Raw genomic sequence first — 23678 nt, 5'->3', positions numbered from 1 at the left:
CCGTCGCCGCGCTTTTTTCGCCTACCGTTTTTGTGGGCTGTTGGCCGTACGCAAGCACTAAAAAAGGGAACAAGCGTCTGGCTTTACAGCAAGGATGATACGATTACACAAGATATAAGACCGGGGGAGAAGTGATGACGGTGGGCACAGCAAGGGAAAGGACATGAATCGAGCGGCCCGGATCGAAAGGAAAAGCAAGAGAGCGAGAACAGCGATGACCCATGAGCGAAAGAGCAAAGTAAAACCCTAAAAGAGAGAGAGAGAGAGATAGAAAAGAGGTTAATAGAGACGAAGGGCGGAACAGCGGTTATGATGAGTCCGAGGCCAGATGGACGTCATCCCAGGCCTCCTTCCAGGCCAGAATATCCTGCCGAAGCGTCTTGATCGAGAGTGGCTTGGTGCGCCAGTCATCCATGCCGCTGTTCTCGATGCCTTTGACTTTGTCTTCATTAGACGAGAGGGCGGTGACGGCGATGATGCGCGGCGTGTGCGCCAAATCGTGTGCTCTCATCCTCGTGCAAGCTTCGAAACCGTCAAGCAGGGGCAAGGAGATATCGAGGAGCACAACAGAAGGCCGCAGCTTCTTGTATCGATCCACCGCCTCGAGGCCGTCTTTTGCCTCGACATAGGGCAACGCAAGCCTGTCGAGGAGCGTGGTGAGCAGACGCATGTTGATAGGGTTGTCCTCAACCACCAGGACCCTGAATCGACGATCGTCGTGTGGCCAATCGCGGTCGCCTTGCTCCTTGCTCTTGGCCGCCTTCTTTTCTTTGGGGACTTTGGCCTCTTTGGGCTTGTCTTGCACTGGGGTGGGCTCTTTCTTCTTGGTCTCGACTTCGGCCTGCGTATCGGGCGCTGTGGTGGTCGACATTGGTGGCGGAGGATGAGAATGATGTTCATGCACCTGCATTGGCGTCGGGGCTCGGTGAAGAACGAACGGGTGGTCCTCACGCAAGAAGTCATCCATCGTGTCGAGCGACGAGGGACCAAATGGCGGGCGGAAGAGGACAATGGGGTGTCCCTCAAAGACGTCCAAAGGTCGAGGCTTGAGAGCGTTGCGAGTCACAACAACGGTGCGAGCATGAGGACCCCGAGGCAGCGGGACGTCGTGCTGGGAGACGACTTGCGAGGGTGTACTGTCGTTGGGCGGGGATACGTCCTGATTTGCCTCGGGGGCAGCTTCGATGACGACCATGAGATCGGCCTCATTGGCATCGAGAGTCCGCCTGACGCCATTGGCCGACAAGCGCTCATAGATGAGGTCGATAAGACTTCGGTGGCCCTCGACATCAAAGCCATGGAAGTAGACGGTGTGAACTTGGTAGGGCTTGATGTGCATGTCCGAAGCGCTGGCACTGCTGCCCGAGATGGAACGACGGTTGCTCGAAGGTCCGTCAGGGTCTTGACCAAGTGGCAATGTAAAACTGACACGCGTGCCCACTCCCAGGTCGCTTTGAATTTGCAGTCGCCCGCCCATCTGAGAAATAAGGCTGGCGGCAATCGTCACGCCCAGACCCACGCCCTGACTGAACGAATCAGCCTTGACGAAGGGCTTGAGGAGTGAATTGGCCACAAAGTCGTGGCTCATCCCAATGCCAGTATCTTGCACCACGAAATCGGCCCACTGATCCGTCCAGTCTGCCCGATGCGAATTTGTAGCTGTGTTTGGGGTCACCTTGACCTCGACGACCTGCGATTCGTTCGAGTAACGAAGAGCATTGGCAATGAACTTGGACAAGATCTTCTTGAGCTTGGATCGATCGGTCCGGAAACGCCTTCGCAATTCGGGTGCTACCTTGATGACGAGGGTGGGAACGGCGTAGAAACCTCTGTAGATGTGCAACAAGCTCCGGTCTTGGCGCTCGTGCATTGCCATGTACTCGAGCTCGTCGAGGCAGACGTCTTCAACTTCGCGGACCAGATCGACCTCTTCAGACCGGGTCACGATCATGCTACTTTCCGTCCGCAGGCCGCTGATGGCGCCAAAGTCGAGAACGTCATCGAGAATCGTCGACAAATTGACACCAGCCAGGCGAATTGACTCGAGCAAGCTCGCCAACAGTCCATCTTCACCCATGTCCAGCTTCTCTGGGGCCGTCTCACCACTGACGAGACCTTGCCGCAGGAAATCAGTGATGCCCAGGATGCCGTTGAGGGGCGTGCGCAGCTCATGCTGCACAGAGCGGATGAAGTCGAGCTGGGCCCGATCGGCGTGCCTTGCCGAGGAACGAAGGATGGCGCCCTGAACGATCTTCCCAATGGTGTAGCAGAAGAGCTTGTCCGAGTCGTTAAGCGCAGCAACAGAGTTCCAGCTGAGGATGCAGAGGAAAAGTGGCTGCTTCTTGTCGACGGTGAAGATGGGAATGGTGGCGTACACCTTGGTATCGCTCGAGACAAGGAGTGACAGGGGATTCTTTGCCACATCATCGCTGTTCGACGTCGCGTCCTCGTCCGAGCTCGACTCGTCGAGAAGATGAGGAGAATAGACTAGTGGCTTGTTTTGCTTACTGTGCTTCTTAATAAAGGTCAGGAACGAGCAGATGGCCGACGTTTGGGCCGGAGAGTCAACATTGGACACCGTCTTGCCATCGCCAACTTTGACAATGATGCTGGCAGCTGCGGTGGCATCAACGACACATGTCTCTTCATCGATGGCCGAGAAGGCGCTCATGTGAGCTGTGGACGTTGAGCGGTTGTGCTGGTGGTGTCCGTGGTTTGAGAAGCTGTTGCTGGCCCTGTGAACACCCGAAGTGTTGCGTTGTAGTCTCTTGGGAGCTGACGGAGACGAGACGTCATGCGGATGGTGGTTGTGAGGGGCGAGGGGCGATGTGATACGTTCGCCCGAATGGACGCTGCTTGCAGACGTCGTCGAGGCGGACTCAGAGCCGAAGAGGGCGGCATGGCCACGGTCTTCTGGTGGCGGCGTCATGGGGGCCGAAGACGGCGAGCTGCCGGGGCTGGTGGTACTCTGTTGAAGCCAGGGCGTGGCAGGATAGCCGCCCATGTGGATGCTGCTCCTGGGCGACGAAGCAGCCATGCTCACGTTTGTCGTCCGTCTCTCTGGTGCAACGCGGAAGTTACAAACGTCAACCGTCATGACCGAATTGGGCTTGAGAATGGTGTAGAGGGATTCGGCCGCCTCCTGAGCCCTCTTCGGCGAGTAAGAGATGCCCAGGGAGTTGACTTTTGGTACATCGCTCGAATTCTCCTCGTGCGTCAGGCTCATGTCAAAGCTGTGCGCGAGCTTGGCGGCTTCGCGCTGCATCTGGAGCACCTTCTTCGCATGTATCTCCAGATACTCATTCTCCAGCGCTTCCTGGGCCATGCGAGCGATGTCGAGGAGGAGTTCCGAGTCATCGTCACCCATGTCCTCGCGCGGTTCATGGCTCATAATCGTCAGGCGGCCGACCTGAACGGGACCTTCGTCGGTCTCGCCCGTGGGTGGTGCTGAGAGGACGATCGGTGCCGAGGCATAGAAGCGGAGAGGCCTTGACTGGGGCGACTCGATCATGAAGCCTTGGAAGCGCCAGTCCTTCTCCATGTCGGGTATCACAAAGAGCTGGTCGGCTTCAAGGAGCATTGCGTGACCCGCGAGCGTCGTCTGGGCCTCGATGCTGGCGTCGGAAAAGCTGCCCTCCTGGCCCAAGAAGATGATCTTGTCGCTGTCGGAGCATGCAACCGAGATGGACGCAAAGTCCGCCTTGAAGACACTCTGTGGGTATTGGAAGAGTCAGCTGGTGGCCTGATACAAGTGGGAATGCTCAAAATTCTCACCCTTGCGTGGCGGATGTAGCGACGGAGCGAGGGTCTCAGCTGTGGCTCCGTAAATCCATGCCGCCGCCTTTGTTGAGATAATAAGTTGTCAGCATCCAGCTCCTTGCCAGAAAGGTGACGCATACACTCACAAAGCCTCATCCCTCTGCAGTCTCTTCGCCTTGGGCACCGGCGGTGGCTTGAAATACTTGTACTTTGTAAAGAAGTCTGGAATCGGTGTGGGTGCGAGCTGTCAGCTGCAACGCCTCTTTGTCGGCAGCACGCTCGTAAGACTTGACTCACCCATGCTGCTCATCAATGTCCCAGCCTGGCACCGCACCGTCTTTGCCGTCTGGGGACACTTTCGCTTTTCGCACCGGCCCGCCTTTTCCCAGTCGCCCGCCTGGTAGGCCGCCAGGAACCTGTCCCACTTCTCTCGGTTGTCCTTGCAGAGGAGGTCCGGCTTTGTCGGCATGTGGCCCCTTCGAATGCGCTCGCTCCACGAGAGCGTCGAGCCACTGCCCACGTCCGACGCCGGCGACTTGGGCACCTCCATCATTTTTGCGCCTCTCTTCTTTCCTCAAGCCTTATCTGTGAAGCTCCTGTCCCGAGGGGAGGCCCGATCAAATAATGGGAAAAGTGCCGTGCGCAGCAGACCAGGGCAACCGGCAGTTGAGCGCCGTCGAAAGCGGCCTCGGTCTGCGAATATGATCCCTCGTGCCCTTTCGCCCGTCCGTGCCGCTTCTTTCGACGTGCACAGAAGAGGTTGAGAGGTCTCTGATGGTGGCGCGCGGAGAACGGAGGAAGGGTTGCGTGGAAGTGTATGCTCGTGAGAAAGAGGGAGAAGGTACACACACTATTACTACTACTACTACTTCTACAGGCTTTGGGCTTGCTTGCCTGTCATGCGCCAAAAATTAAAAATGCCTTCGGAATCCAACGAGATTCACCTTTTTTCGGCCCAGAGGTCCCAGAGGATACAAGAATGCTTGTGGATTTATAATTTAAACCTGAGCTCTGATTCGAACAAAGGCCGAATTCGAAAGGGGACGATTATGCGCCGGAGCGGACTTGGGGACGCATGCATGGCTCGAAGCAACCATTCTCTATTTCGGCAGCGTCTCTTCATCTCGCTTTCATCTCCTAGGAGAATCGTCGGACCGGGCACAACGCACGATGAAGCATATTGCCCAGCTCTGATGGCAGGCATATCGTAGTAGGCGGCAGTAGTCGTGCGCTCGAGTCTGGGGAAATCTGGAATTGCGCGGTTGTAAACGCGCGGATCGGATTTTAGACCCGACCCAGATGCGGCTTGAATTCGGCCGCGGAGAAGTTGGGCCAAGGGTCTTTCTTTGACTGTGAAGAGACGTATGGCCAGGAGCAGCAAGCTCGGAACACAACGTCGGAAGGTCGGAGCAGATGACTATGTTTGTATCAAGCAACGGCAGGACATGGAAATGACATAACCGACCCGCCGCTCTTGGCGCGCGGCTGTCTCGCTCAGCTAGGGGCCCTTTACATTCTGGGTGAACACGCTGGGAGGATGTCGAATAAACAAAAGTGGTCGGCGACTCTGTGCCACGGCTTCCTTGATTCCGAGGCAGGGAGAAGAAATAAAAAAAAAAGTTGAAGAAGTGAAGTCTCGGCCGACGGACACGCCTTCGTCGAGAACTTCACGTCTGGCCCAACACCTAGCCATCCAAGTGCCTCCGCGAGCGCACACGCAGCCACGAGCGCACAGCAACGATGAGCAGCAGCAGCAGCGCGAACCGGACGATCTACATCGGTGGACTTGCGCCGCACATTACCGAAGCGCACCTCGTCTCGTACTTTTCGACGTACGGGGATATCCTCGACGTGCAGCTGCCGCGTCCAGGGCCTCGTCGCGGGCAGCAGGAGCAAGTTGACAGCGGCGCAGCTTCCGGAGGAGGAGGAGGAGGAGGGGGAGGAGAACAGGCGCCGCATCGAGGCTTTGGCTTCGTCGACTTCTCGACGGCAAGAGAGGCAGAGGACGCGATCGACAACATGCACCTCAACGAGATCGAGGGGAGGGTCATCTCGGTCAACCTGGCCAAGCCGAGCAGGAAGGAGGCGGCTTCCGGTGGGAACATGAGGAACAGGGCCGTCTGGCAGGACGAGGTGAGTGATTGTCTTCTCGCAGCGTGTCTACTTGTAAGAGAGGTTTAACTGTGATCGTATCGATGACCGGCAGGAATGGATCAAGCAGTACGGCACCGAGCAAGAAGGAGCAGCGCCAGAAGCTGCCGCCGGGGAGCCGCAGACCACGGACGCAGACGCATAAAACTGTATCATTACGACTAGCTTTTGCGATGTAATACTACTACTACTACAGGATAGGACAGAGGAAGCCATCACTTTCCAAAGCGCTGCTCCGCCATGTTGAAGCGCTGGAGCGCAATCTCAAATGATTTTGCGCTCAGTGGCTTGTAGGGACTGGCACTCTCGTCGTAGGAGATCTCACACAGCCGGACAAGCCACGGAGGGAAGCTGTGTAGGCAGCGCACGTAGCGGGGTCCGCCGTGGAGGATGAGGAGATCGGGCTCCCTTGGGTATCCATGCGCTTTCATGACCACCTTGCACGTCAGCTTCGAGGGAGAGGTTAAAAAGGAGGGAACGGGGACGCTCACCTTGAAGAATCTCGTCGATGGCCCTCACGCTGAGGGGCGCTTTTTCCTCCTTGATCTTGTCCTGCTTGCCGAGAATTGTTGCGACGCTTGCTAGCGCCTCCTTTGAGTCTTGGGGTCCGAGCACGTTGACCCGCACCGTTCGCTCCTGCTGTTCTGCCTTGCCGTTGGCATGCCCGTGCCCGTTTCCAAGCTCGCTTGCCCTTCTTTCGTATTCAGGCCAGCAAAAGTGCAGTCGGACCTCCGTCTCGTCGCTCTCGTCTCCAATGGCAATCGCTTCATCGTCCAATTCTCCCCTGCGAGCCATCTCTTGCAAGCGGCCCTCCTTGTCAAACACACTGACCTCGTCCGTCCCCACCACTGCTGCGCACCGAATCGCGACCTGGACCGACTCCTTCAAGAACGCGTCCCTCCTCCTGCTCTCTTTTTCTCGATCAGGCGGGCCCACGACAATCTCGCGGCCAAGAAGGAGCCCCAGGGCATACCTGGCCACGAGGCTCCGCGTCCGCATCGCCGGGGGCGCCTCGACGCTGACGCCAATGTGCCTTGGCACCATCGCGCACCTCTTGGTGCCGCCACCGCCGCCGCCGCCGCCGCCGCCGACCTTTGTCGCTTTCGTGGTTCGCGCAGCGGCAGCTTCTCGGTGCCGAGCGAGCCTCCACAGCGCCAGCGCCTCTCCATCCGTCGGCTGCGCGTCGTCGCTCGTCGTCGCCGCGACCGAGAGGAGCGCCCGGACGACGCGAGTGGCCCGCACGACGAGGATGCCAAGCGCATACAGCGCGTGGAGGAGCACAAAGAGGAGAAAGACGAGCGGACGGACGAGGGCGAGCTCGATGCCTCTGCTCAGCGGGTCGGCGCCCAGGCCGCTCCTGCTCCTGCTCCTGCTCCTGCTTTCGCTCTCGTTCCTGTCCTCGTCGTACTCTGCATCCTCGACGGCGCGGCGGCCCCGCGACAACGGCGGCATCGCTTGCTGTATCTCGTGCCTTTCCCAGCCGTGTGCGTCGTGAAGCTGGCAGACTGAGGAGAGCGCCAGTGGTGAAAGAAGGAAGGAGGTCCGAAAGAAGAACAAGATGTGGAATTGCAATGAAAACAACAAAAAAATGGAGACTGACGTGGTATCGCAGGATTGAATTAGAAAGATGAGTTTAAAAAATATTCCGATTGATGCGTACTGTTCGTTGCCCAGTGATAGGTTCCTTGCTTGGTTGGTGGACGACGGCGAAGAGAGGTGCATGCACACGCTGGCTAACGCCGCACACGCTTGGCTGCAATTGCATCTGCACTGCTTGTCGGCCTGCCCTTGTGAAGCACAGGAGCAGGAGCGTGGTTGCCGCTCATGACACGATTCCCGTCCGTCTCTCGCAGCGGGACAGCCACCGCTCTCGGCTGGTTGTGATGATGGTGCTGCTGATGATGTCCCGGTCCAGGCCCCAGACCCAAGCCCAACGAGGCAATTGCCGCCCGCTTCTTGCTCACGACGGGCGAGGTGGACCGGCTGGTGCTCCTGCCTCTCTGCTTCTTCTTGGCAAGATTTCTTTCCGTAAACGTCTCGTCGCCATCGCCGAGCAGACCCAACCCTCCCTCTACCTCCTCTTCTTCCCTTTCGGCCTCTTCGCCAGACAGCGCTCCCATCTCGTCCTCTGAGCCATCGCTGAATGCTACGCTGATGCTCGTCACACCAGCCAGCTCGGCCGCCTCGAGCCGTCTTCGGTGCTGCTTGATGGCAAGCGCCCTCGACTTGGGCACCAGCTGCCACCCCTTGTCGGCCTCCTGCCACTTGCGCTTCTCTGGCGTGGCGCCCGTCGAGACGTCCTTCACAACAACATCGCTGCGATCGCCATGGCTGCGCAATCTCTCAATCTGTTCCTTGGTCGCGTCTTCAAAGGCGTGGCGTGCGTTGTACTGCTCGTCGAGGGCATCGGCCGCCTCGCTCGTCATGCCCCGAGCATCATTGAGGAGCGTCTCGAATCCTTGGCCAGCCTCGCCACACAGTTCCTCGACGTCCTTTCCGAAGCTCTCGATTTCTGTCCGTCGCGACGTGGCCCCAGCGTCTGCTTCGTCGCGGAGCGCAACAACGCCCTTCGAGACACCCTCGGTGGCCTCCTGCACATCCTTGAGCTCCTCCTCGACAAGCCTGCTAAAGTCACGCTCGACAAAGTCCGTCAACTTGGCCCTCAGCGATTCGTCGGCCTTGTCAACGACTCTCTCAGCCTTGATCCGGTCCTTGTGTGAGTCCTGGCCTGCCTCGTCGATTTCATGGTGGAATCGGTGGGCGCCCTCCTGTACCTCTTCGAGGGCGACCGAGTGCGCCTGTACGAATTCCTGAGTGTGCCGTTGAGCCTCTTTGTTGCTCGACTGCATCGCATCGACAACCTCGTCGAGAGCCTTGTCGCGCTCGTCAAACAGCCCCGAGAGCAGCGAGGTGATCTTGGCCTTGGCGTCGGACGAGCGCTGCCTCTCGAGCGAGAGCAGCTTCTTCAGTTGCTCATTCTGGCCCTCGAGCCGCCTAATCTCATCTTGCGCCCTCGCATCTACCACGCTGCTGAGCCCTTCGAGACGCTCTTTGCTTTCGCCGAGGTGGGCGTGCGACCCCTTGACGATCGTCGCCATGACATCAGACATGCGCGCCAGACTCCGCTTGACCGTCTCGACCGCTGGGCCGTTGCTGGCTGCCACCTGCTCGAGGAGCGTCTTGCAGCCCTCTCGCAGGCTCTTTGTCCGAGCCTCGGTCGCTGAGAGGAGCCCACCGCGCGCCGCGTCGAGGTCGGATGCAATGCCGTCCAAGGTCGCTCGTTGTTGGTCTGATGAGCCGTGCGCTTGCTGAACTTGTTGACGAATGGTCTGCAGCTTCTCGTCAAGACTTTGCAGTTGCTCCTGTACCAGCCCCTCCTGGCTCTGAGAAAAGGTGTGGAGCCTGGTAGCCAGCTGTGTCGTAAAGTCCTCATGCATCTGGCCAAAGCCGGCCAGACCGGAGCCCATCTCCGTGGCAAGCTCCTTGAGCGATGACTGCAGCTCGACGACCTTGCCGGAAACCCGTGCCTCGACCTGGCTCTTGCGATGCAACTTGGCAAACAGGCCATCAACATCGGTCTTGCTGTTATCTAAAAGTGCCTTGAGATTCGACGCAGCGACATTGAGCTTTGCCTCGCTTCTCGCGTATGCCTGGCTCAATGTTCTCTCCTCCTCCTCGGCCCGTCGGAGCTCATCGAGCCGCTGGGTGAGGCGGTCGACCTCTGCTCGCCTTTCCGCCGACTCCTGCTTGACCGCCTTGGACTCGTTTTCGCGCTTGACGAGGAGCTGCATGTTCTGGTCAAACTGCTCCTGGAGCGAGTTCATCTTGCTCTTGATGACCTCGTCGCTCCTCCTCAGCTCCTCAATCTGCTTCTTTGCGCCCTCCTGCTCGTCCTGCATCGCGCTCCAGCTCTCAAACGAGTGGTAGATGCCATTCTTTTCCCTCGACGCCAGCAGATCCCCCTTGAGCCGCTCGATTTCGTTGACGTACTCCTTGATCAGGGCTGCCCTGGTCATGCGCTGGTTCATCTCTGGCCTGTTGCGGATGGACTTGGCACGAAGCGCGTAGTCGAGCGTAGAGAGCGTCTCCTCCATGTTGGCCTTTTCGGGCGACACGGTGGCGATGATGCACGTCTTTGTGCGCCCGCCGAGCGACTCCTGGAGCAGCCGCGTCAGCTTCGACTCGCGGTAGGGGATGTGGCTGCTCTTTTCCACAAGGGCATTGATGACCCTTCCCAGCGTCAGGAGACTCTGGTTGATGATGCCCGCCTCTCGGGCCCGCTTGTTCTCTGCGCCACTCCGGCCAATGTTCTCGCTGCCAGCCAGGTCGACGAGGTTCAGCTTGCCCGTCCGAAGCATGTCCTCGCCTTTTGACGTCGTCTCCTTGATATGCACGGTGAGGGAAAAGACCGAGTGGGATCTCGACGACGACTCGTTGCACTTTGTCGCCGCAATCTGCCGCTTCTGCGCGCCCTTTCGAAGCAGTGCCAGGCCGTGCTGGGCGTCGCGCAGCGGTGTATCCTCGAGCCCCTGAATGCGCACGCCCCTTCCCTTTGGATCCTCAAACATCTTGAGTCCACTGCCCCCGCCACTCCCCCCCGCACCCAGCGGCGTCGGTGCCTCGTTGTTCAGCAGGTCTCGCAACTCCTCGTTGTACAGTTCGACGAAGCTGGCGTGAACGCTGAATTCATTTGCCTCGCTCTCGAGATCGTGAAAGAGTCGGTAGAGTGTCCGCGGAATGACGCCTGCCTCTAGCGAGTAGGTGCCACCCATGTGGGGAGTCAGGTCTCCTTCCATCGTGTGTCTGAAGATTCGTCTTGTCAGCAGCAATCACGAGAGCAAGCGCAGGAACAAACTCACGTCTTTCCCGTGCCAGTCTGCCCATAGGCAAAGACGGTGCAATTGTAGCCGCTCTTGACCTCCTCGAGGATGGGACCCACGACGTTCTTGTACACCATCCCTTGGTCCGCCTCGGGGCCAAAGACGTGGTCAAAGTTGTACACCTTTTCGCGTCGCTCTGCCTCGTCGGCGACGAGGGACGACTTGACGCTGGTGCTGGCGGCCGACGAGGCCGAAGACGACACCTGGGGCACCTCCATGGCGACATTGATGGCGTGGCAGTGCGGGCCTGATGTTGCCAGGATCGGCGAGACGGGCTGTGGGTCGCCGCCCCTGTGGTGAGAAAGAGCAGCTATAGGTCAGACTAGCTGTCAATGAATAACAGCAGACAAACAGACAGCAACGCACCTGACTCGGACGACGACCTGGATGTTGCTCTCGTCGTCGCCCCGTTGCCGTAGCTGCGAGCCCCCGACGCCATCGGTGCGGACGCCAGCCTGTCTCATCCTCTCCTTGGACGGGCTCTTTGGCGGCTCGTTTGGGGGAGCAGCGGCAGGGCCATGGGAGGACGCCGACGAAGGGGGTCGAGTCCCATTGCGTGACGGCACTCGCGACGCGCCGCCAGCTCCACCGCCAAATCCAGCGGTGCCGCGCGCGAGCGGGAGGCCGCTCCTGCTGCTGTTGGACATGCCTGTGCTGGGACGCGCCTTTTTGCTCTGACTCTCTGTCCGTGCTTTGCTGCTGCAATCGCGCGGAGCGGAGGAGGGCGGGCCAGTGAAGCTGTGTTGTTCTCTCTCTCTCTAGAAACACAATATTTTCTCCGACGCGTTTAGCAGGGTCACGTGTTGTTTCGGCGCGCAATGAGCCGAAAGCCAGGGACGCCGTTCCAACATTGGAAAGAAACAGCCTCTCGAAAGAGCGAGCGCCATGCCAAGGGTGGCTCACTGAACGCTACACACCTCTGGTGGAAGATTATACAAACATGTCCGCAGGTGGGCGAGGCAGCGGTGCTGAGGAGCCACCGGCGTCTGCGCCTGCGTCGGCCTCGACGTCGGTCGGCATCCCCTCGAGGCCGTCTACGCCTGCAACGATCCACTCGGCAGCCCAGCGAGGCGACAATGCACTCATAACCCATCTCATCTCGACGTCCAGAGCAACGGCCAACGATCGCGACGAGGACAACATCTCTCCCCTGCACTGGGCCGCCATCAACGCGCATGTTGCCACCTGCCGCCTGCTGCTCGAGATGGGCGCCGAGGTCGACGCCCTGGGAGGCGACCTGGTTGCCAGCCCGCTGCAGTGGGCGGCCCGCAACGGCCACCTCTACGTCTTGCACCTGCTTCTCTCCCACGGCGCCGATCCCACGCTGACCGATGCCCAGGGCTTCAACACGCTGCACTTGACCGTCCACTCGTCGGCCGTGATGCCGCTGGTGCTCCTGCTCCAGCACCCGGCCTTTGCCTCGATTTCCTCGCTCGACTCGCCCGACTCGCAGGGCCACACGCCGCTCATGTGGGCCGCCTACCAGGGCGATGCCATCTCGCTCGACCTGCTCCTCGCCCACGGCGCCGACGTGCACAAGGTCGATGCCGTCGGCCTGACACCCATGCACTGGGCCGTCGTCAAGGGCAACCGTCTCTGCATCCGCAAGCTGGCCGAGGCAGGCTCGGACCTCTGGGCAAAGGAGGAGGGCGGCAAGACGCCCCGGGACATGGCTGTCGAGCTCAAGAGCATCGGCGCATACAAAAAGGCCCTGGCCGACGTGGGGCTCGAGGAGGATGGAAGACGGAGGACGAGGCCGCTGGGCGAGGCACAGACGCGCATCAGCATCCTCGTCATCCCCTTTATCTCGTTTGGCCTCATGTTCAGCACACTAAGTGTTCTGCCCTGGTTCACCGGTGTGCCCCTGGTCATGGGCGAGTTCTTTGCCATGCACCACGTCATCACGCGCGTGATCCTCGACCCGCTCGAGAGCGAGAGCATGCATCGGTCCCCGTACTTCCTCGGTGTCGTCAGCGGCAGCATCGCCTGGGTCGGCTGGGAGTGGGCCACCAAGCTCGTGCATCACACCCCGGGCCTGGCCCACCTCAACCTCGTCTTTGCCATTGCCTTTCTCCTCTGCAGCTGGAACCTGTTCCGGGCCGCGACGATGGAGCCCGGCTATGCGCCACGGTCGCTCAACGAGATGGACCGCCGGGCCACGATTGAGAAGCTCGTCGAGGATGGACGGCTGAATGGGATGTCGTACTGCATCGTCTGCATGGCCCGTCGACCGCTCCGGTCAAAGCACTGCCGCCACTGCAAGCGCTGCGTCGCACGGCACGACCACCACTGCCCCTGGGTGGCCAACTGCATCGGGGTCAACAACCACCGGCAGTTCATCGTCTTCATCACCTCGCTCGTCGTCGGCATCGTCGACTTCATCTACCTCGTCTATCAATGTGGGTCCTTCTCCCTTTCTCGCTCTCTTCTTGTCTCGCAACATGCTGACTCTCCCTTGATGGAAACAGACTACGTGCTCAATGCGCCTCCCTACGTTCCCAATGCCACCTCGTCGTGCATCTTCCCAACTTCGATTTGCGCGGGGACAGAGTACGACACGTTCCTGTTTGGCTGCTCCATCTGGGCCGGCCTGCAGCTGACGTGGACGACGGTGCTCCTCGGCGCGCACACCTGGCAGATTTCACGGCAGATGACGACGCTGGAAGTGAGCAACCTGGGCCGGTATGGCTACATGGGCGGGCGAGGAGGGAGCAGCATGGCGAGCCAGACGAGCTACATGGAGAATGCACGGGCGAACCTGGCCAAGAATGCGTCACAGCAACAACAACAACAACAGCAGCAGCAACAGCAACAGCAGCAGCAGCAGCAGGAGGGGCTGGACGACGATGGAGCACCGCATTCGCACAACAAGACGCCGCCGACGTCTTCGGGCGGCTCGCAGCATCCCCACAAGCATACGCTCACTGCGTCGCTCAAGGGCAGCGGCAACTGGCTCCTCTCCATTGTCGGCCTCGACCTGTACACTAAGGGCAAGGGCGGCGAAGGGCTCAAGAAGGCCAACCGGGCAGGCAACCCCTTCGACCAGGGCCTCGTCATCAATTGCAAAGGTGGGTCCCCTCTTCTCATATCATCCGCCAACAAGTCCTAATCGCTCAGCGGCTGACTGACGGCGTGGGGAAATGGCAGACTTTTGGACGCGGGGCAGAGAGCTGGGCGTCCGATACGAGGAGCTGTACGACGTTCCAGCCGGTGGGTTCCGGCCGCTGTCGCACACCAGCGGCGGCGGCGGCGGACTGGGACGCGTCGTCTTTGGAGGAGGAGGCGATGACGATAACGATGACGACGAAGAGGCAGGCACCCACCACAGCCGGTCTCGTCGGTGGTCCATGTGGAACAGCGTCAAGCGGACGATGGCCGGCAATGCGACGAGGCCCAATGGCGCGGCGGGCGGATACAATCTCGTGTCGGGCAGCGACGAGGCAGGCCGCATGGCCTGAGAGACGAACAGTACCACTCTATACAACACGCAATGACATGTTCTAATGACACGGCTCTCTCTGTCTTTTCCGATTCAGTCTGGTCTGTGCGGTGGGCATGTAGCCGGAACTGGAACTGGTGAAGTGGCTCTGTAGGGCATATATTTCGGTATGAGGGGAAAGATACACGGTCAGCCGCAACAGACGGTGGGCTCGTCGATGCCCGGCGACTTGGACTGCCCTAGCGGTCCTGTTGCCGTCGCCGTCGCCGTCGCGGTGTCGCCGTGTCCAGGCCCTACGACGATCCTCGTGGGCTCCCAATCGCACAGGAACTTGCCCAGGCCGGCGCCGATGATGATGGAGATGATGATGAAGCCGTTAAAGTACATGGCGAGGAGCATGATGATGTAAGCGAGCCCGAAGGTGGTGGCGTGCAGCAGCGCGCGGACGAGCTGCTGGAGCGGCGAGTAGCGGAACGTGAGCGTCGTCGTCGCCGTCAGGGACTCGCCGTCATCGTCGCCGCTACTGCCTGGCATTGAGCGCGAGAGGATGAGGGCCTGGCTTGCGGCGCGCGCACGCCACTGCCGAGCGATGTGCAGGTCAAACTCGCGGGCCAGGCGGCGCGACAGCTCGAGGACGACGACGAGGAAAGCAACGCCGATGCACGAGGCCGCAAACATGCCGCGGTTCTCGATGTGCCAGCTCGACGAGAGGAAGCACGCATCGATCGTGTACCAGTTCCACAGCATCTATTCAGGAGAGAGGGGGGCGGCAGCACCATTTCATCGAGTCAGGCTTGGGTTCCGAGCACCAGAGAGGGAGAGAGACTTAGACCCACCGAAATCTTGCAGCTGCCGCCGCCCATATCCATGCTCGAAACGTGATCCATCGTGTTGGTGAGTAGCTCTTTGCTCTTGTGGTAGGACGCCAAATGGTCGTCGTTGCTTCAAGAAAAGCCAGGATCCCTGCCGGGAGGTCTAGCTCAAGTGGTGAGAGGCTGTCCTGTTCCTGCCGCTGTACCTCGCTCTATCAGGACCGATATCGCCCCCTCTCGGCGCCTTTACGTTGACGTCCCGGCGCCTTTTTTGTCTAGACAACCGCGCCAAGAAATTTAAAAAGCAGGGAGCCGTGCTCAAATTTTCAGCTAGCTGAGAAGAATAGGAAAAGAAAGGCCCCGTAAGACGTGCTTGTCAACAGCAGTGCGTAGTACAGTACTGTGCTGTACGTTGCGAAGGTGAAAATTCGGCAATCTCGCCATGGTGCACGATTTCGAGTAGTGCGAGTTGTGTGTGGCTGCGAGTGCGGTGAAGGAAAGAAAAGGCGCCGACGAGCTTGCTCGAAGCGGCCTTCATCACTGCTTCGGAGCCTGGCGAGAGACCCTGGAAGACCGGAGCAGGAGGAACGGGAAAATAAAAAAGACGAGGGCTGTTGCCTCGAGAAGGAGTGACCAGCCCAGCCGACCGCTCTTTGATTTGTCACCACCAGCTGGCCATGTCCCTGCTCGAGCCTCGCCACATGCAAAACTACAGCGATGCGACGGCGTTGGAGCCACACTGGGGCTACGTCTCTAGGGCCTTGCCGTGCACCAGCGATGCGGGCTCATGTGCATATCTCGACGTCGTCTACCATTCCCACGACCTGGGCATGCTCTACATAGGCATCATCTGGGCCACCATCGGAGCGATCCTCTTCATCTGGGCCATAGCGACGAGATGTGTCGCCGCGTCCAAGGCCACGTCGCCCCTTGTGGCTACAAATGATGAAGTTGACGAGAGCAGCGACGAGATGGCCGCTCGCGCGTCTGCCACTTCCTCTTCTAGCTGGCGCTTTCTGGCCGCTTTCAAGAGCGGCGCCCGCCGCAGGCTTCTTCCTGACGTAGCTGGCCGCCGCACCTTTGGCCGCACAACCAGGCTCCAAGTCCTCGTCCTTGCCGTCCTTGCCGGCTACCTCCTCATCTGGACTTTTGTTGGCATCGTGTACAGGACATGGATCACGCCCGTCAAGAAGCATCCCGGCCTCAACAACACCCGCACCAGCCTCGGCCCGTGGTCAGACCGTGTCGGGGTACTCGCCTATGGTTTGACCCCGCTCTCGATCCTGCTTTCGAACCGTGAGAGCCTGCTGTCGATCCTGACCGGCGTCCCCTACCACCACTTCAACTTCCTCCACCGCTGGCTGGGCTACATCATCGTCGCCCAGAGCCTGCTGCACACGATTGGATGGACCATCATCGAGGCGAGACTGTACCAGCCTCAGCCCACCGAAGCTCAGGCGTGGATCACGCAGACCTACATGGTCTGGGGGTGCGTCGCGATCATTTTGATCGTCCTTCTCTTCGTCCTCAGCCTGCCTTTCGTCATCAGACGGACCGGGTACGAATTCTTCCGAAAGGCCCACTATGTCCTTGCCATCGTCTTTATCGGTGCATGCTGGGGCCACTGGGCGAAGCTGCGATGCTTCCTCCTGCCCTCGCTCCTCATCTGGTTCCTAGACAGAGGCGCCCGTCTCGTCCGGTCCTTTCTTCTCCACTACAACTTCCTCAGCGACGGCACCATGGGCTTTCGCCCAGCACAGGCGACCGCAACGACCTTTGGCAGAAGAAAGCACGACAGCAAGGACGACGACGAAGACGACGCAGAGGACGAAGACAGCGTTGTTGTCCGGCTCGACTTTGAGCATCGGCAGGATCCGTGGAACATCGGCCAGCATTTTTACCTCTGCTTCACAGACGCATCCATCTGGCAGTCGCACCCCTTCACACCTCTCTCGGTGCCGACGTCTTCCCACAAGCCAGGCTTCGTCCGGCATTCTTACGTCTTTCGCGCAAAGGGCGGCGAGACGAAGAAGGTGGCAGATGCCATGATCGCCAAGTCGGGCAGAGCGACCGGAAATGATGTGGCCATAAAAAACCCAACAACGGGCATCATCCTCACCGGACCATATGGCCAGTCGATCGTGGATCGTCTGGACAGGGAGTTGAAAACCAATGTGCTCTGCATCGCCGGCGGAACGGGCATCACCTTTGTCCTTCCCGTGCTGCTGCATCTCGTTCGGAATCGCCGAGCCCAGGCGATGCCGAGGCTGGAGCTGCTCTGGGTTGTGAGGCGGGCAAAGGACACGGCGTGGGTTCAGGCCGAGCTCGAAGAGCTCAGGGCGGCAAAGGACTTCGTGACAGTCCATATCTGTGCCACGCGCGAAGGCGGGCAAGCTGGTCCACAGGACGATTTAATTGGCGAAAAAGAAGGCAAGGATTGCTCGAAAGCGTGCGACTGTATCGAAGAGGGTCAGCAGCTGTCGTACGGTGCTGTCAAGAACCGCCATGGTCGACCAGCCCTGAGCACCGCGATCAGCAGCTTCGTCACCTCGACATCGCGTGGCCCCGTCGTCGTCTACGCCAGCGGACCAGGCGAGATGATGACCGAGGTCAGGGGGGCTGTGGCGAGCTGCAACTCGGGAAGCAAAGTGTGGCGAGGCGATCAGAGCCACGACGTGGAACTCGTGTGCGATGACCGCCTTGAGTGGTAGCTGCTCTACACAATCTTCCTCACGACATCGCAATCAAAAGCTGTTCGACAGCCTGCGTCAGCGAAGCTCGACGTGTGAGACTGTGTGCCATTGAGCTGCATTGATGGTGCTGCTTTTGAAGCTGAGCAATTTGAGTTGTAAATGTACCGACGGGCCCAAAGAAAGAAAGAGGGTGTGGGATCTTTAGCTTACTTCGGTCCTCGTTCGCCCCTTCGGTCGGCAAGACGTGGCTGGTTTAAAGTGTGAGCTAGTTGGAGCACAGGCACATCAAATTTGTAATCAGACCAAGCCTTATCTTGGGCTGACAATAACACAACCAATAGCGCACGGACGCGCTCACCCAAAAAGTCTCGACAAAAAAAAGGAAGAAGAGAGAGGGAAACAAAAAAAAAGTTTTGTTGAGGAAGTCAAAGCCAGGCATGAGAGAATTCTCCCGCGCGCCCGCGCGCCCGCCCAGCGTGCTTGCTGGGCGCCAGAGGAGGGACTCAGAAAAAATTCTCTGACCCGTCCAGCCAGCCCACTTCGGAGCCTCGCTTCCTAGCTGCCCTTCTCGTTCGAACCACCCACTCACCAGCTCCCTGAACCGCCTTCTCTCGAGTGTGCAAGCCGTCAACATGTGAGTTGCCAGGCGCGTGTTGCTGAGGCAGAGCGAGAAGGAAGGAGAAGGAGAGGAGAAGAGAAGAGGGTACTGACATGAAGAGTACGATAGGCTTTTCCAGAGCGTCGCAAAGTCGCAGCTCGAGTGGCTCGCCAGCCTCAACCCGCTCGAGCACGCCCTCGATGGTAACAACAAGTACTGGCGCAAGACGTGAGTCTGGGCATGTCGTGGCTCTGAAGAAGAAAGCGCCGGCGTGCTGACCTGGAATGAACCCGCGCAGCTCCATCATTGCGACCATCGGCCCCAAGAGCAACAGCGTCGAGATGCTGGCAAAGCTGCGCAAGGCAGGCATGAACATTGTCCGCCTCAACGCCAGCCACGGCACCCACGACTACTTCCACTCCGTCGTCAACAACGCCCGCCAGGTCGTTGCCCAGGGAGAGGGAAGGCCGCTGGCTATCGCCCTCGACACCAAGGGGCCAGAGATGAGGACGGGCAAGATGGTCAACGACGAGGACGTCAAGATTGCCATGGGCCACGAGTTCTACGTCACCACCGACGACGAGTACGCGGAAAAGTGCACGGACAAGCACCTCTACATTGACTACAAGAACCTGGCCAAGAAGGTCGACGTCGGACGCCAGATCTTCATCGACGACGGCATCCTCGCCCTCGAGGTGCTGGCCATCGAGTCCGACACCCTCGTCAAGGTCCGCGCCGTCAACAACGGCACCTTGTCCAACAAGAAGGGTGTCAACCTTCCCCTGACCGACGTCGATCTCCCAGCCATCTCGCCAAAGGACAAGGAGGACATCCTCTTTGCGGTCGAGAACAACCTCGACATGATCTTTGCCTCGTTCATCCGCCGCGGCAGCGACGTCCGGACGATCCGCGAGATTCTCGGCGAGAAGGGCGCCCACATCAAGATCATCTCCAAGGTCGAGAACCACCAGGGTGTGCTCAACTTCGACGAGATCCTCAAGGAGTCGGACGGCATCATGGTCGCCCGTGGTGACCTGGGCATTGAGATCCCCGCCCCTCAGGTCTTTATGGCCCAGAAGATGATGATCTCCAAGTGCAACATCGCCGGCAAGCCTTCGATCTGCGCCACGCAGATGCTCGAGAGCATGGTTGTCAACAACCGCCCCACGCGTGCAGAGGTGTCCGACGTCGCAAATGCCGTCCTCGATGGAGCCGACTGTGTGATGCTGTCGGGCGAGACGGCAAAGGGCGCCTACCCCGTCGAGGCCGTCAAGATGATGGCCGAGACGTCGTTCCTGGCCGAGCAGAGCATCTCCTACGTCCCTCTGTTCAACGAGATGAGGTCGCTAACCCAGGTGCCCACCGACACCAACGAGACGGTGGCCATGGCTGCTGTTTCGGCCAGCCTGGAGCAGCAGGCGGGCGCCATCATCCTCATGTCGACGAGCGGAACGACTGCAAGGCTCGTGAGCAAGTACCGGCCCAGCTGCCCCATCCTCACCATCACCCGCGACGAGCACACGGCCCGCGATGTGCACCTCTACCGTGGCTGCTACCCCTTCCTGTACCCTCACCCTCGGCCTGCGGACAACAGCAAGTGGCAAGAGGACGTCGACAACCGAATCAAGTTTGGCCTCTCCGAGTCCCTCAAGCTCGGCATCATCGAGAAGGGAGACACCGTCATTGCGCTCCAGGGATGGCGAGGTGGCCAGGGCTTCACAAACTCGATGCGTGTTCTCACCGTCCCCGACGCCGCTCAGGACTTCCAGCTCGAGGGCACGGGCGTTTCCAAGAGGAAGTAGGAGATCTCTCCCAAAAAAAAGCATAGACGTACTGTATGTGAATTTGTAACGTGGTGACGAAATGAAGAACCTTTTCCGATGTTGTCCTGTCTTTGTTACAAAGAAGAGTCGCCTTTTTGAGTACACACCAGCGTACCCAGGCATCGCATGACAACACCGGCTACTAAGAACTGACTTCATCGATTGTGGTCACCTCTACGAAACTGCTACTCGTCTGCCCTGCTCGAGCGCCTTTGCAAAGACAAGCTCCACGGGGCCCTTTTCCTCTCCCTCTTCCTTCGCCCCAAGAAAGGTCGCCAAGAGGGCCCTCGCTCTCTCTCGGCCCTTGATGCCCCTTCTGAGCCGAAGCGCCAACAGCTTCTCGACAGCCCGCGCGACTTCGCACGCTGCTCTTCTTCTGTTCCTCCTCGGCGCTTCCCTCTCTTCCTCTTCCTCGCCACCATTCTGTGCCTGCGTGTCGCCCTGCATCGCCATAGACCGCTCGCTGTCCACACCCTGGCCGGCGGCCGCCTCCTCGTCGTCTTCTTCAAAAGAGGACAAGAGGTCCAGCGCCAGTCGGATAGCACGAACAATCGACGTGTCCAGCTGCGTGCTGCTGCCTTTCGTCGCCTCAAAGAGCGGGACACGGTCGACAAAGTGCATGATAAACGGCGGCGCATCCCCATCGAGGGACAGGATCGCGTCAAAGACGAGGAGGGAGGCGAGTGCCTTTTCGATTGCCATGGTCGCTGCTGCGGGCGGCGGCGGCGGCCGCGGCATGGGCGCACCTTGCGGGTGTTGGGCATCGACGGCTTTGACGAGCCGCTTGACGACGCTCGCAACGCCTCGGACGCGTGTGGCGTGCAGCAGGCCCTGGTATAACCCAAACATTGAGTCAAACGGCGGTGGGGGAGGCTGAAGGAGCGATTGCGGCGTGGAAGAAGATTGTGGGTGTCGCTGCTGCTGCTGCTGCTGTTGGTGGTGCTGCTGCAGGTCCTGGTGGTGAGAGCCTTGCTGGTGGGGACCCGCTCGGATCCACAGCGACGTGCGCTGCAGCGGCAGCGTCTTCACCTCGGATTCGACCTTTGCCTTGAGAGAGGAGAGCTCCGGCGTCATCCATTGCTGCTGTAGTCTCGCTTGGGTGTTGTCCGACGACGACAAGTCCGTGCTCGCCTTGTTCTTGAGCGCGAGTCGAGATAGAAGCGCTTGCAGGTCGCTGGACACGAGCCTGAGGACAGTGGACGGACAGCTCTCTGCTAGGATGAATGTCGTCAAGACATCGAATCGCACGCTGAGCGCCTTGGAAGGGGTAAACGGCCCTTCCAGGCTAGACGAGGTGATCAGCTCGATGTCCGAGACGAGCCATCGAAGAGCGCCAGGCAGAGTGAAGCTGAGCAGGTCCTGAAGAAAGTAGGAGAGACCGCCTCGGAGCGTGTCCATGTCAATGACGCCAGAGATGCAGGCGTGGACCGATTGGGAAAGGAGCGTGGGGGCCATACGCAGGAGGAATTGGGGCGAGGAATCTCGGATCAGCTCGTCCGAAATTCCGTCGCTGTCGTAGAGGGCCGTCACCCAGCGTGAAATGAGGTTCTGCTCACTAGCATCGAGTGACGACAAGCTCCAGACGGCAGACGAGGACCGAGTGAAGGTGGAGAGGAAGTGGTCTTCGGTGCCGAGGAGATCTTCGACCTGGTACCCAGCCAGAAGGCCTCGCTGAACGATTGCCTGCGTGAAGAGGAGGATGGAGGCCAGCACCGACGGCTCGTCGCCACTCTCGGCGAGGTCGTCCCTAATCAAGACCGTAGCAAAAGGGTGGAGAAGTTGCGAAGGACTGATGTAGAGGAGCAGAACCTCGAGAGCCGTCGGACTGGCCGTCAGAGCTCTGCAGATGCGCGACAGGGGCTCAAGGTCGGTCCAGTCCTCGAGGAGGCGAAGCAAGGTAGTGGCAAAAACCTCCTGGGCCGCATAGTCGGAGACAATCCGGTCAAAGAGATCTTGCACGTCATCGCCTCCGCTGAGTCTCTGCTCGATGAGGGTCTCGAGCGACTGATCTGTGCCATACACCTCTCCCTGGAAGGACAACGAGAGGAGCTGCCAGTCCTCATTGACGCTCTCGGCTCCGGGGATTGACTTCCAAGCACCGTCCTCGATGAGCTTGAGCTCGACGAGAGAGCGCAGCAGGGCAGCTCGAACGGCTTGCCTTGGTGGCGTGTCGGAGCCAATGAATGCGTCGAGCATCATCTCCATGTCTTCGTCACCGCCGGTTCGCTTTTTCGTCTCCTCGCTCTGTGCAATCGCCACCTCACAGCCTTCTATGACCTGCGAAGCGCCCACGAGGAGAGCATGCAACGCCCTTGACAGGCGCGCCGATGTCGAAGTGCTCTCTTCCAGATTGGCCTCGAGGGCAGCGATGATTTCGGGAACCTGTACACAGAGAGCTAGTCAGCACCAGAGCCAATAACGCAGTGTGTTTGTACTACCCACAAGCCCGCAAAGAGCGCTACGCCACACCGAGGCATACGCCTCGCTGCCTCCCAGGGTCGGAGGTGTACTCGCGATGGTAGCGCAAGCGATTGTAGCGCCGTACAAGATCTCAAAGTAGAACGTCGATCGGCACTCGTCATCCGTGGTATCCGCAGATTTGCTTTTGATCCGCCGACCGAGCAACATCTTTGCCGCTTCGACTTTGATGTGCATCTCTGTCAATTGATCCACCTGAGAGCAAGTAAAGGTCAGCCATGTGCTTCCCTAAATGATAAGAAGGACGGGGTTCACCCACACATAAATGCAGGAGATTGGAGATTTCTGGATCAACAGGAATGCTCGTGCCTGAAATGCCGCCAATCTTGCCCGAGATGATCGTCTCAAGGCTGCAGCAGGAAGTCCATGAGGGTCGAGAGGCAGATGCAAGACGAAGCGCATCGGCCATGGCCGAACGTCCCCCAGCAACCTTCTTCTTTTCCTGGAAAGAACCTTGAAGCGGGTCTTCGATAGCCGTTGTCTCTTGTTGCGGCTGGGAGGAGAGGCGGAGAGCAGTCTGAATGCTCCTGAGGATGAGCGACTCCTCTTGGGCGTTGGCCTTGCTGGCGGCTTCGATGGAAGTGTTGAGAGCCAGGCTAGCCGCCTCCTTCGCTTCGCTTTTTTGTGCAGACACCTTGGTCAAACGTTGGTGGGAGATCGCTACATGGCTGAGGACGCCAGTGAAGAGACGAGAAACGGGCGCAAGGTGATGCTCGACGGCATGGCGAATGGCGCCGGATGCCACCTCGATGAGCGTCCAGAGCGCATCGACATCTTCTGTTTCGTCAAGGAAAGATGTGACATCGGCCATGTATGGATTCAGCGTCTCGCAAATGGACGTGAGAGCCTCGTCTCGCAGGTCCAGAGGGTCCGATTCCAAGACGAGAGCTGAGAAGACATGGCCGGCTTGGACGAGAGGGGCGGACAGTGCTGCGTCAAGGTAGGTCAAGAGGAGATGCGAGCTGGGAACAGCATAGAGATAGTCGACCAGAACATTCGTAAGTCTCTGGCTGAAGTCAATGGATGAAGCTGCGGACGAAGTGCT

The 23678-nt window shown here is 59.4% G+C and overlaps 8 protein-coding genes across 8 annotated transcripts; 3 read left to right on the top strand and 5 right to left on the bottom strand.

Annotated features, from left to right (window-relative positions):
* Window positions 1-63: 63 nt before the first annotated feature.
* FA10DRAFT_302540 (hypothetical protein) lies at window positions 64-4537 on the bottom strand. Its single transcript, XM_025525136.1, has 4 exons — window positions 4057-4537; window positions 3906-3981; window positions 3775-3841; window positions 64-3712 (listed from the first exon to the last, which is right to left on the bottom strand). The coding sequence occupies exons 1-4, from the start codon at window positions 4310-4312 to the stop codon at window positions 308-310; spliced, it is 3804 nt and encodes a 1267-aa protein (XP_025376366.1). The 5' UTR covers window positions 4313-4537; the 3' UTR covers window positions 64-307.
* An 828-nt stretch (window positions 4538-5365) lies between these two features.
* On the top strand, window positions 5366-6118 carry FA10DRAFT_267762 (RNA-binding domain-containing protein). Its single transcript, XM_025522046.1, has 2 exons — window positions 5366-5892; window positions 5966-6118. The coding sequence occupies exons 1-2, from the start codon at window positions 5500-5502 to the stop codon at window positions 6053-6055; spliced, it is 483 nt and encodes a 160-aa protein (XP_025376365.1). The 5' UTR covers window positions 5366-5499; the 3' UTR covers window positions 6056-6118.
* On the bottom strand, window positions 6069-7423 carry FA10DRAFT_302538 (hypothetical protein). Its single transcript, XM_025525135.1, has 2 exons — window positions 6402-7423; window positions 6069-6334 (listed from the first exon to the last, which is right to left on the bottom strand). Exons 1-2 carry the CDS (start codon window positions 7360-7362, stop codon window positions 6126-6128), a joined length of 1170 nt encoding a protein of 389 aa, XP_025376364.1. The 5' UTR covers window positions 7363-7423; the 3' UTR covers window positions 6069-6125.
* A 220-nt stretch (window positions 7424-7643) lies between these two features.
* FA10DRAFT_231381 (kinesin-domain-containing protein) lies at window positions 7644-11254 on the bottom strand (the record flags this gene model as incomplete). Its single annotated transcript, XM_025518854.1, has 3 exons — window positions 7644-10713; window positions 10770-11065; window positions 11147-11254. The coding sequence occupies 3 exons, from the start codon at window positions 11252-11254 to the stop codon at window positions 7644-7646; spliced, it is 3474 nt and encodes a 1157-aa protein (XP_025376363.1).
* Window positions 11255-14216: 2962 nt separating this feature from the next.
* FA10DRAFT_267758 (ctr copper transporter) lies at window positions 14217-15161 on the bottom strand. Its single transcript, XM_025522045.1, has 2 exons — window positions 15066-15161; window positions 14217-14976 (listed from the first exon to the last, which is right to left on the bottom strand). The coding sequence occupies exons 1-2, from the start codon at window positions 15114-15116 to the stop codon at window positions 14419-14421; spliced, it is 609 nt and encodes a 202-aa protein (XP_025376362.1). The 5' UTR covers window positions 15117-15161; the 3' UTR covers window positions 14217-14418.
* A 179-nt stretch (window positions 15162-15340) lies between these two features.
* Window positions 15341-18186, top strand: FA10DRAFT_137317 (hypothetical protein). The gene has a single exon (XM_025518013.1). It carries the CDS (start codon window positions 15719-15721, stop codon window positions 17750-17752), a length of 2034 nt encoding a protein of 677 aa, XP_025376361.1. The 5' UTR covers window positions 15341-15718; the 3' UTR covers window positions 17753-18186.
* Window positions 18187-18314: 128 nt separating this feature from the next.
* FA10DRAFT_267755 (putative pyruvate kinase) lies at window positions 18315-20224 on the top strand. The gene is made up of 3 exons (XM_025522044.1): window positions 18315-18368; window positions 18462-18560; window positions 18631-20224. Coding segments are annotated over exons 1-3 (1605 nt in total). The 5' UTR covers window positions 18315-18366; the 3' UTR covers window positions 20135-20224.
* A 7-nt stretch (window positions 20225-20231) lies between these two features.
* On the bottom strand, window positions 20232-23548 carry FA10DRAFT_137475 (Med5-domain-containing protein). The gene is made up of 4 exons (XM_025518014.1): window positions 22893-23548; window positions 22598-22828; window positions 20843-22537; window positions 20232-20644 (listed from the first exon to the last, which is right to left on the bottom strand). The coding sequence occupies exons 1-4, from the start codon at window positions 23442-23444 to the stop codon at window positions 20330-20332; spliced, it is 2793 nt and encodes a 930-aa protein (XP_025376359.1). The 5' UTR covers window positions 23445-23548; the 3' UTR covers window positions 20232-20329.
* Between the last annotated feature and the right edge of the window lie 130 nt (window positions 23549-23678).

Source organism: Acaromyces ingoldii (genome assembly GCF_003144295.1).
Source record: "Acaromyces ingoldii strain MCA 4198 unplaced genomic scaffold FA10scaffold_4, whole genome shotgun sequence".
In the NCBI taxonomy this organism is placed as follows: domain Eukaryota; kingdom Fungi; phylum Basidiomycota; class Exobasidiomycetes; order Exobasidiales; family Cryptobasidiaceae; genus Acaromyces; species Acaromyces ingoldii.
This window is presented reverse-complemented; position numbering and strand designations above follow the sequence as displayed.

Excerpts from the sequence above, each read along its gene's own strand:
- FA10DRAFT_302540 (XM_025525136.1), bottom strand. The coding sequence starts at position 4,312 with ATGATGGAGGTGCCCAAGTCGCCGGCGTCGGACGTGGGCAGTGGCTCG. Across the intron at positions 3,982-4,056 it reads GACATTGATGAGCAGCATGG|ACTTCTTTACAAAGTACAAG; the intron begins GTGAGTCAAGTC and ends CACCGATTCCAG. Across the intron at positions 3,842-3,905 it reads CTGCAGAGGGATGAGGCTTT|GCGGCGGCATGGATTTACGG; the intron begins GTGAGTGTATGC and ends ATCTCAACAAAG.
- FA10DRAFT_267762 (XM_025522046.1), top strand. The coding sequence starts at position 5,500 with ATGAGCAGCAGCAGCAGCGCGAACCGGACGATCTACATCGGTGGACTT. Across the intron at positions 5,893-5,965 it reads GGGCCGTCTGGCAGGACGAG|GAATGGATCAAGCAGTACGG; the intron begins GTGAGTGATTGT and ends GATGACCGGCAG.
- FA10DRAFT_302538 (XM_025525135.1), bottom strand. The coding sequence starts at position 7,362 with ATGCCGCCGTTGTCGCGGGGCCGCCGCGCCGTCGAGGATGCAGAGTAC. Across the intron at positions 6,335-6,401 it reads CATCGACGAGATTCTTCAAG|CGCATGGATACCCAAGGGAG; the intron begins GTGAGCGTCCCC and ends TGGTCATGAAAG.
- FA10DRAFT_267758 (XM_025522045.1), bottom strand. The coding sequence starts at position 15,116 with ATGGATCACGTTTCGAGCATGGATATGGGCGGCGGCAGCTGCAAGATT. Across the intron at positions 14,977-15,065 it reads GCGGCAGCTGCAAGATTTCG|ATGCTGTGGAACTGGTACAC; the intron begins GTGGGTCTAAGT and ends TCTCCTGAATAG.
- FA10DRAFT_137317 (XM_025518013.1), top strand. The coding sequence starts at position 15,719 with ATGTCCCTGCTCGAGCCTCGCCACATGCAAAACTACAGCGATGCGACG.
- FA10DRAFT_267755 (XM_025522044.1), top strand. Across the intron at positions 18,561-18,630 it reads AACAAGTACTGGCGCAAGAC|CTCCATCATTGCGACCATCG; the intron begins GTGAGTCTGGGC and ends GAACCCGCGCAG.
- FA10DRAFT_137475 (XM_025518014.1), bottom strand. The coding sequence starts at position 23,444 with ATGGCCGATGTCACATCTTTCCTTGACGAAACAGAAGATGTCGATGCG. Across the intron at positions 22,829-22,892 it reads CCAATCTCCTGCATTTATGT|GTGGATCAATTGACAGAGAT; the intron begins GTGGGTGAACCC and ends ACTTGCTCTCAG. Across the intron at positions 20,645-20,842 it reads CGACCATGGCAATCGAAAAG|GCGGCCGCCGGCCAGGGTGT; the intron begins GCACTCGCCTCC and ends GACGACGAGGAG.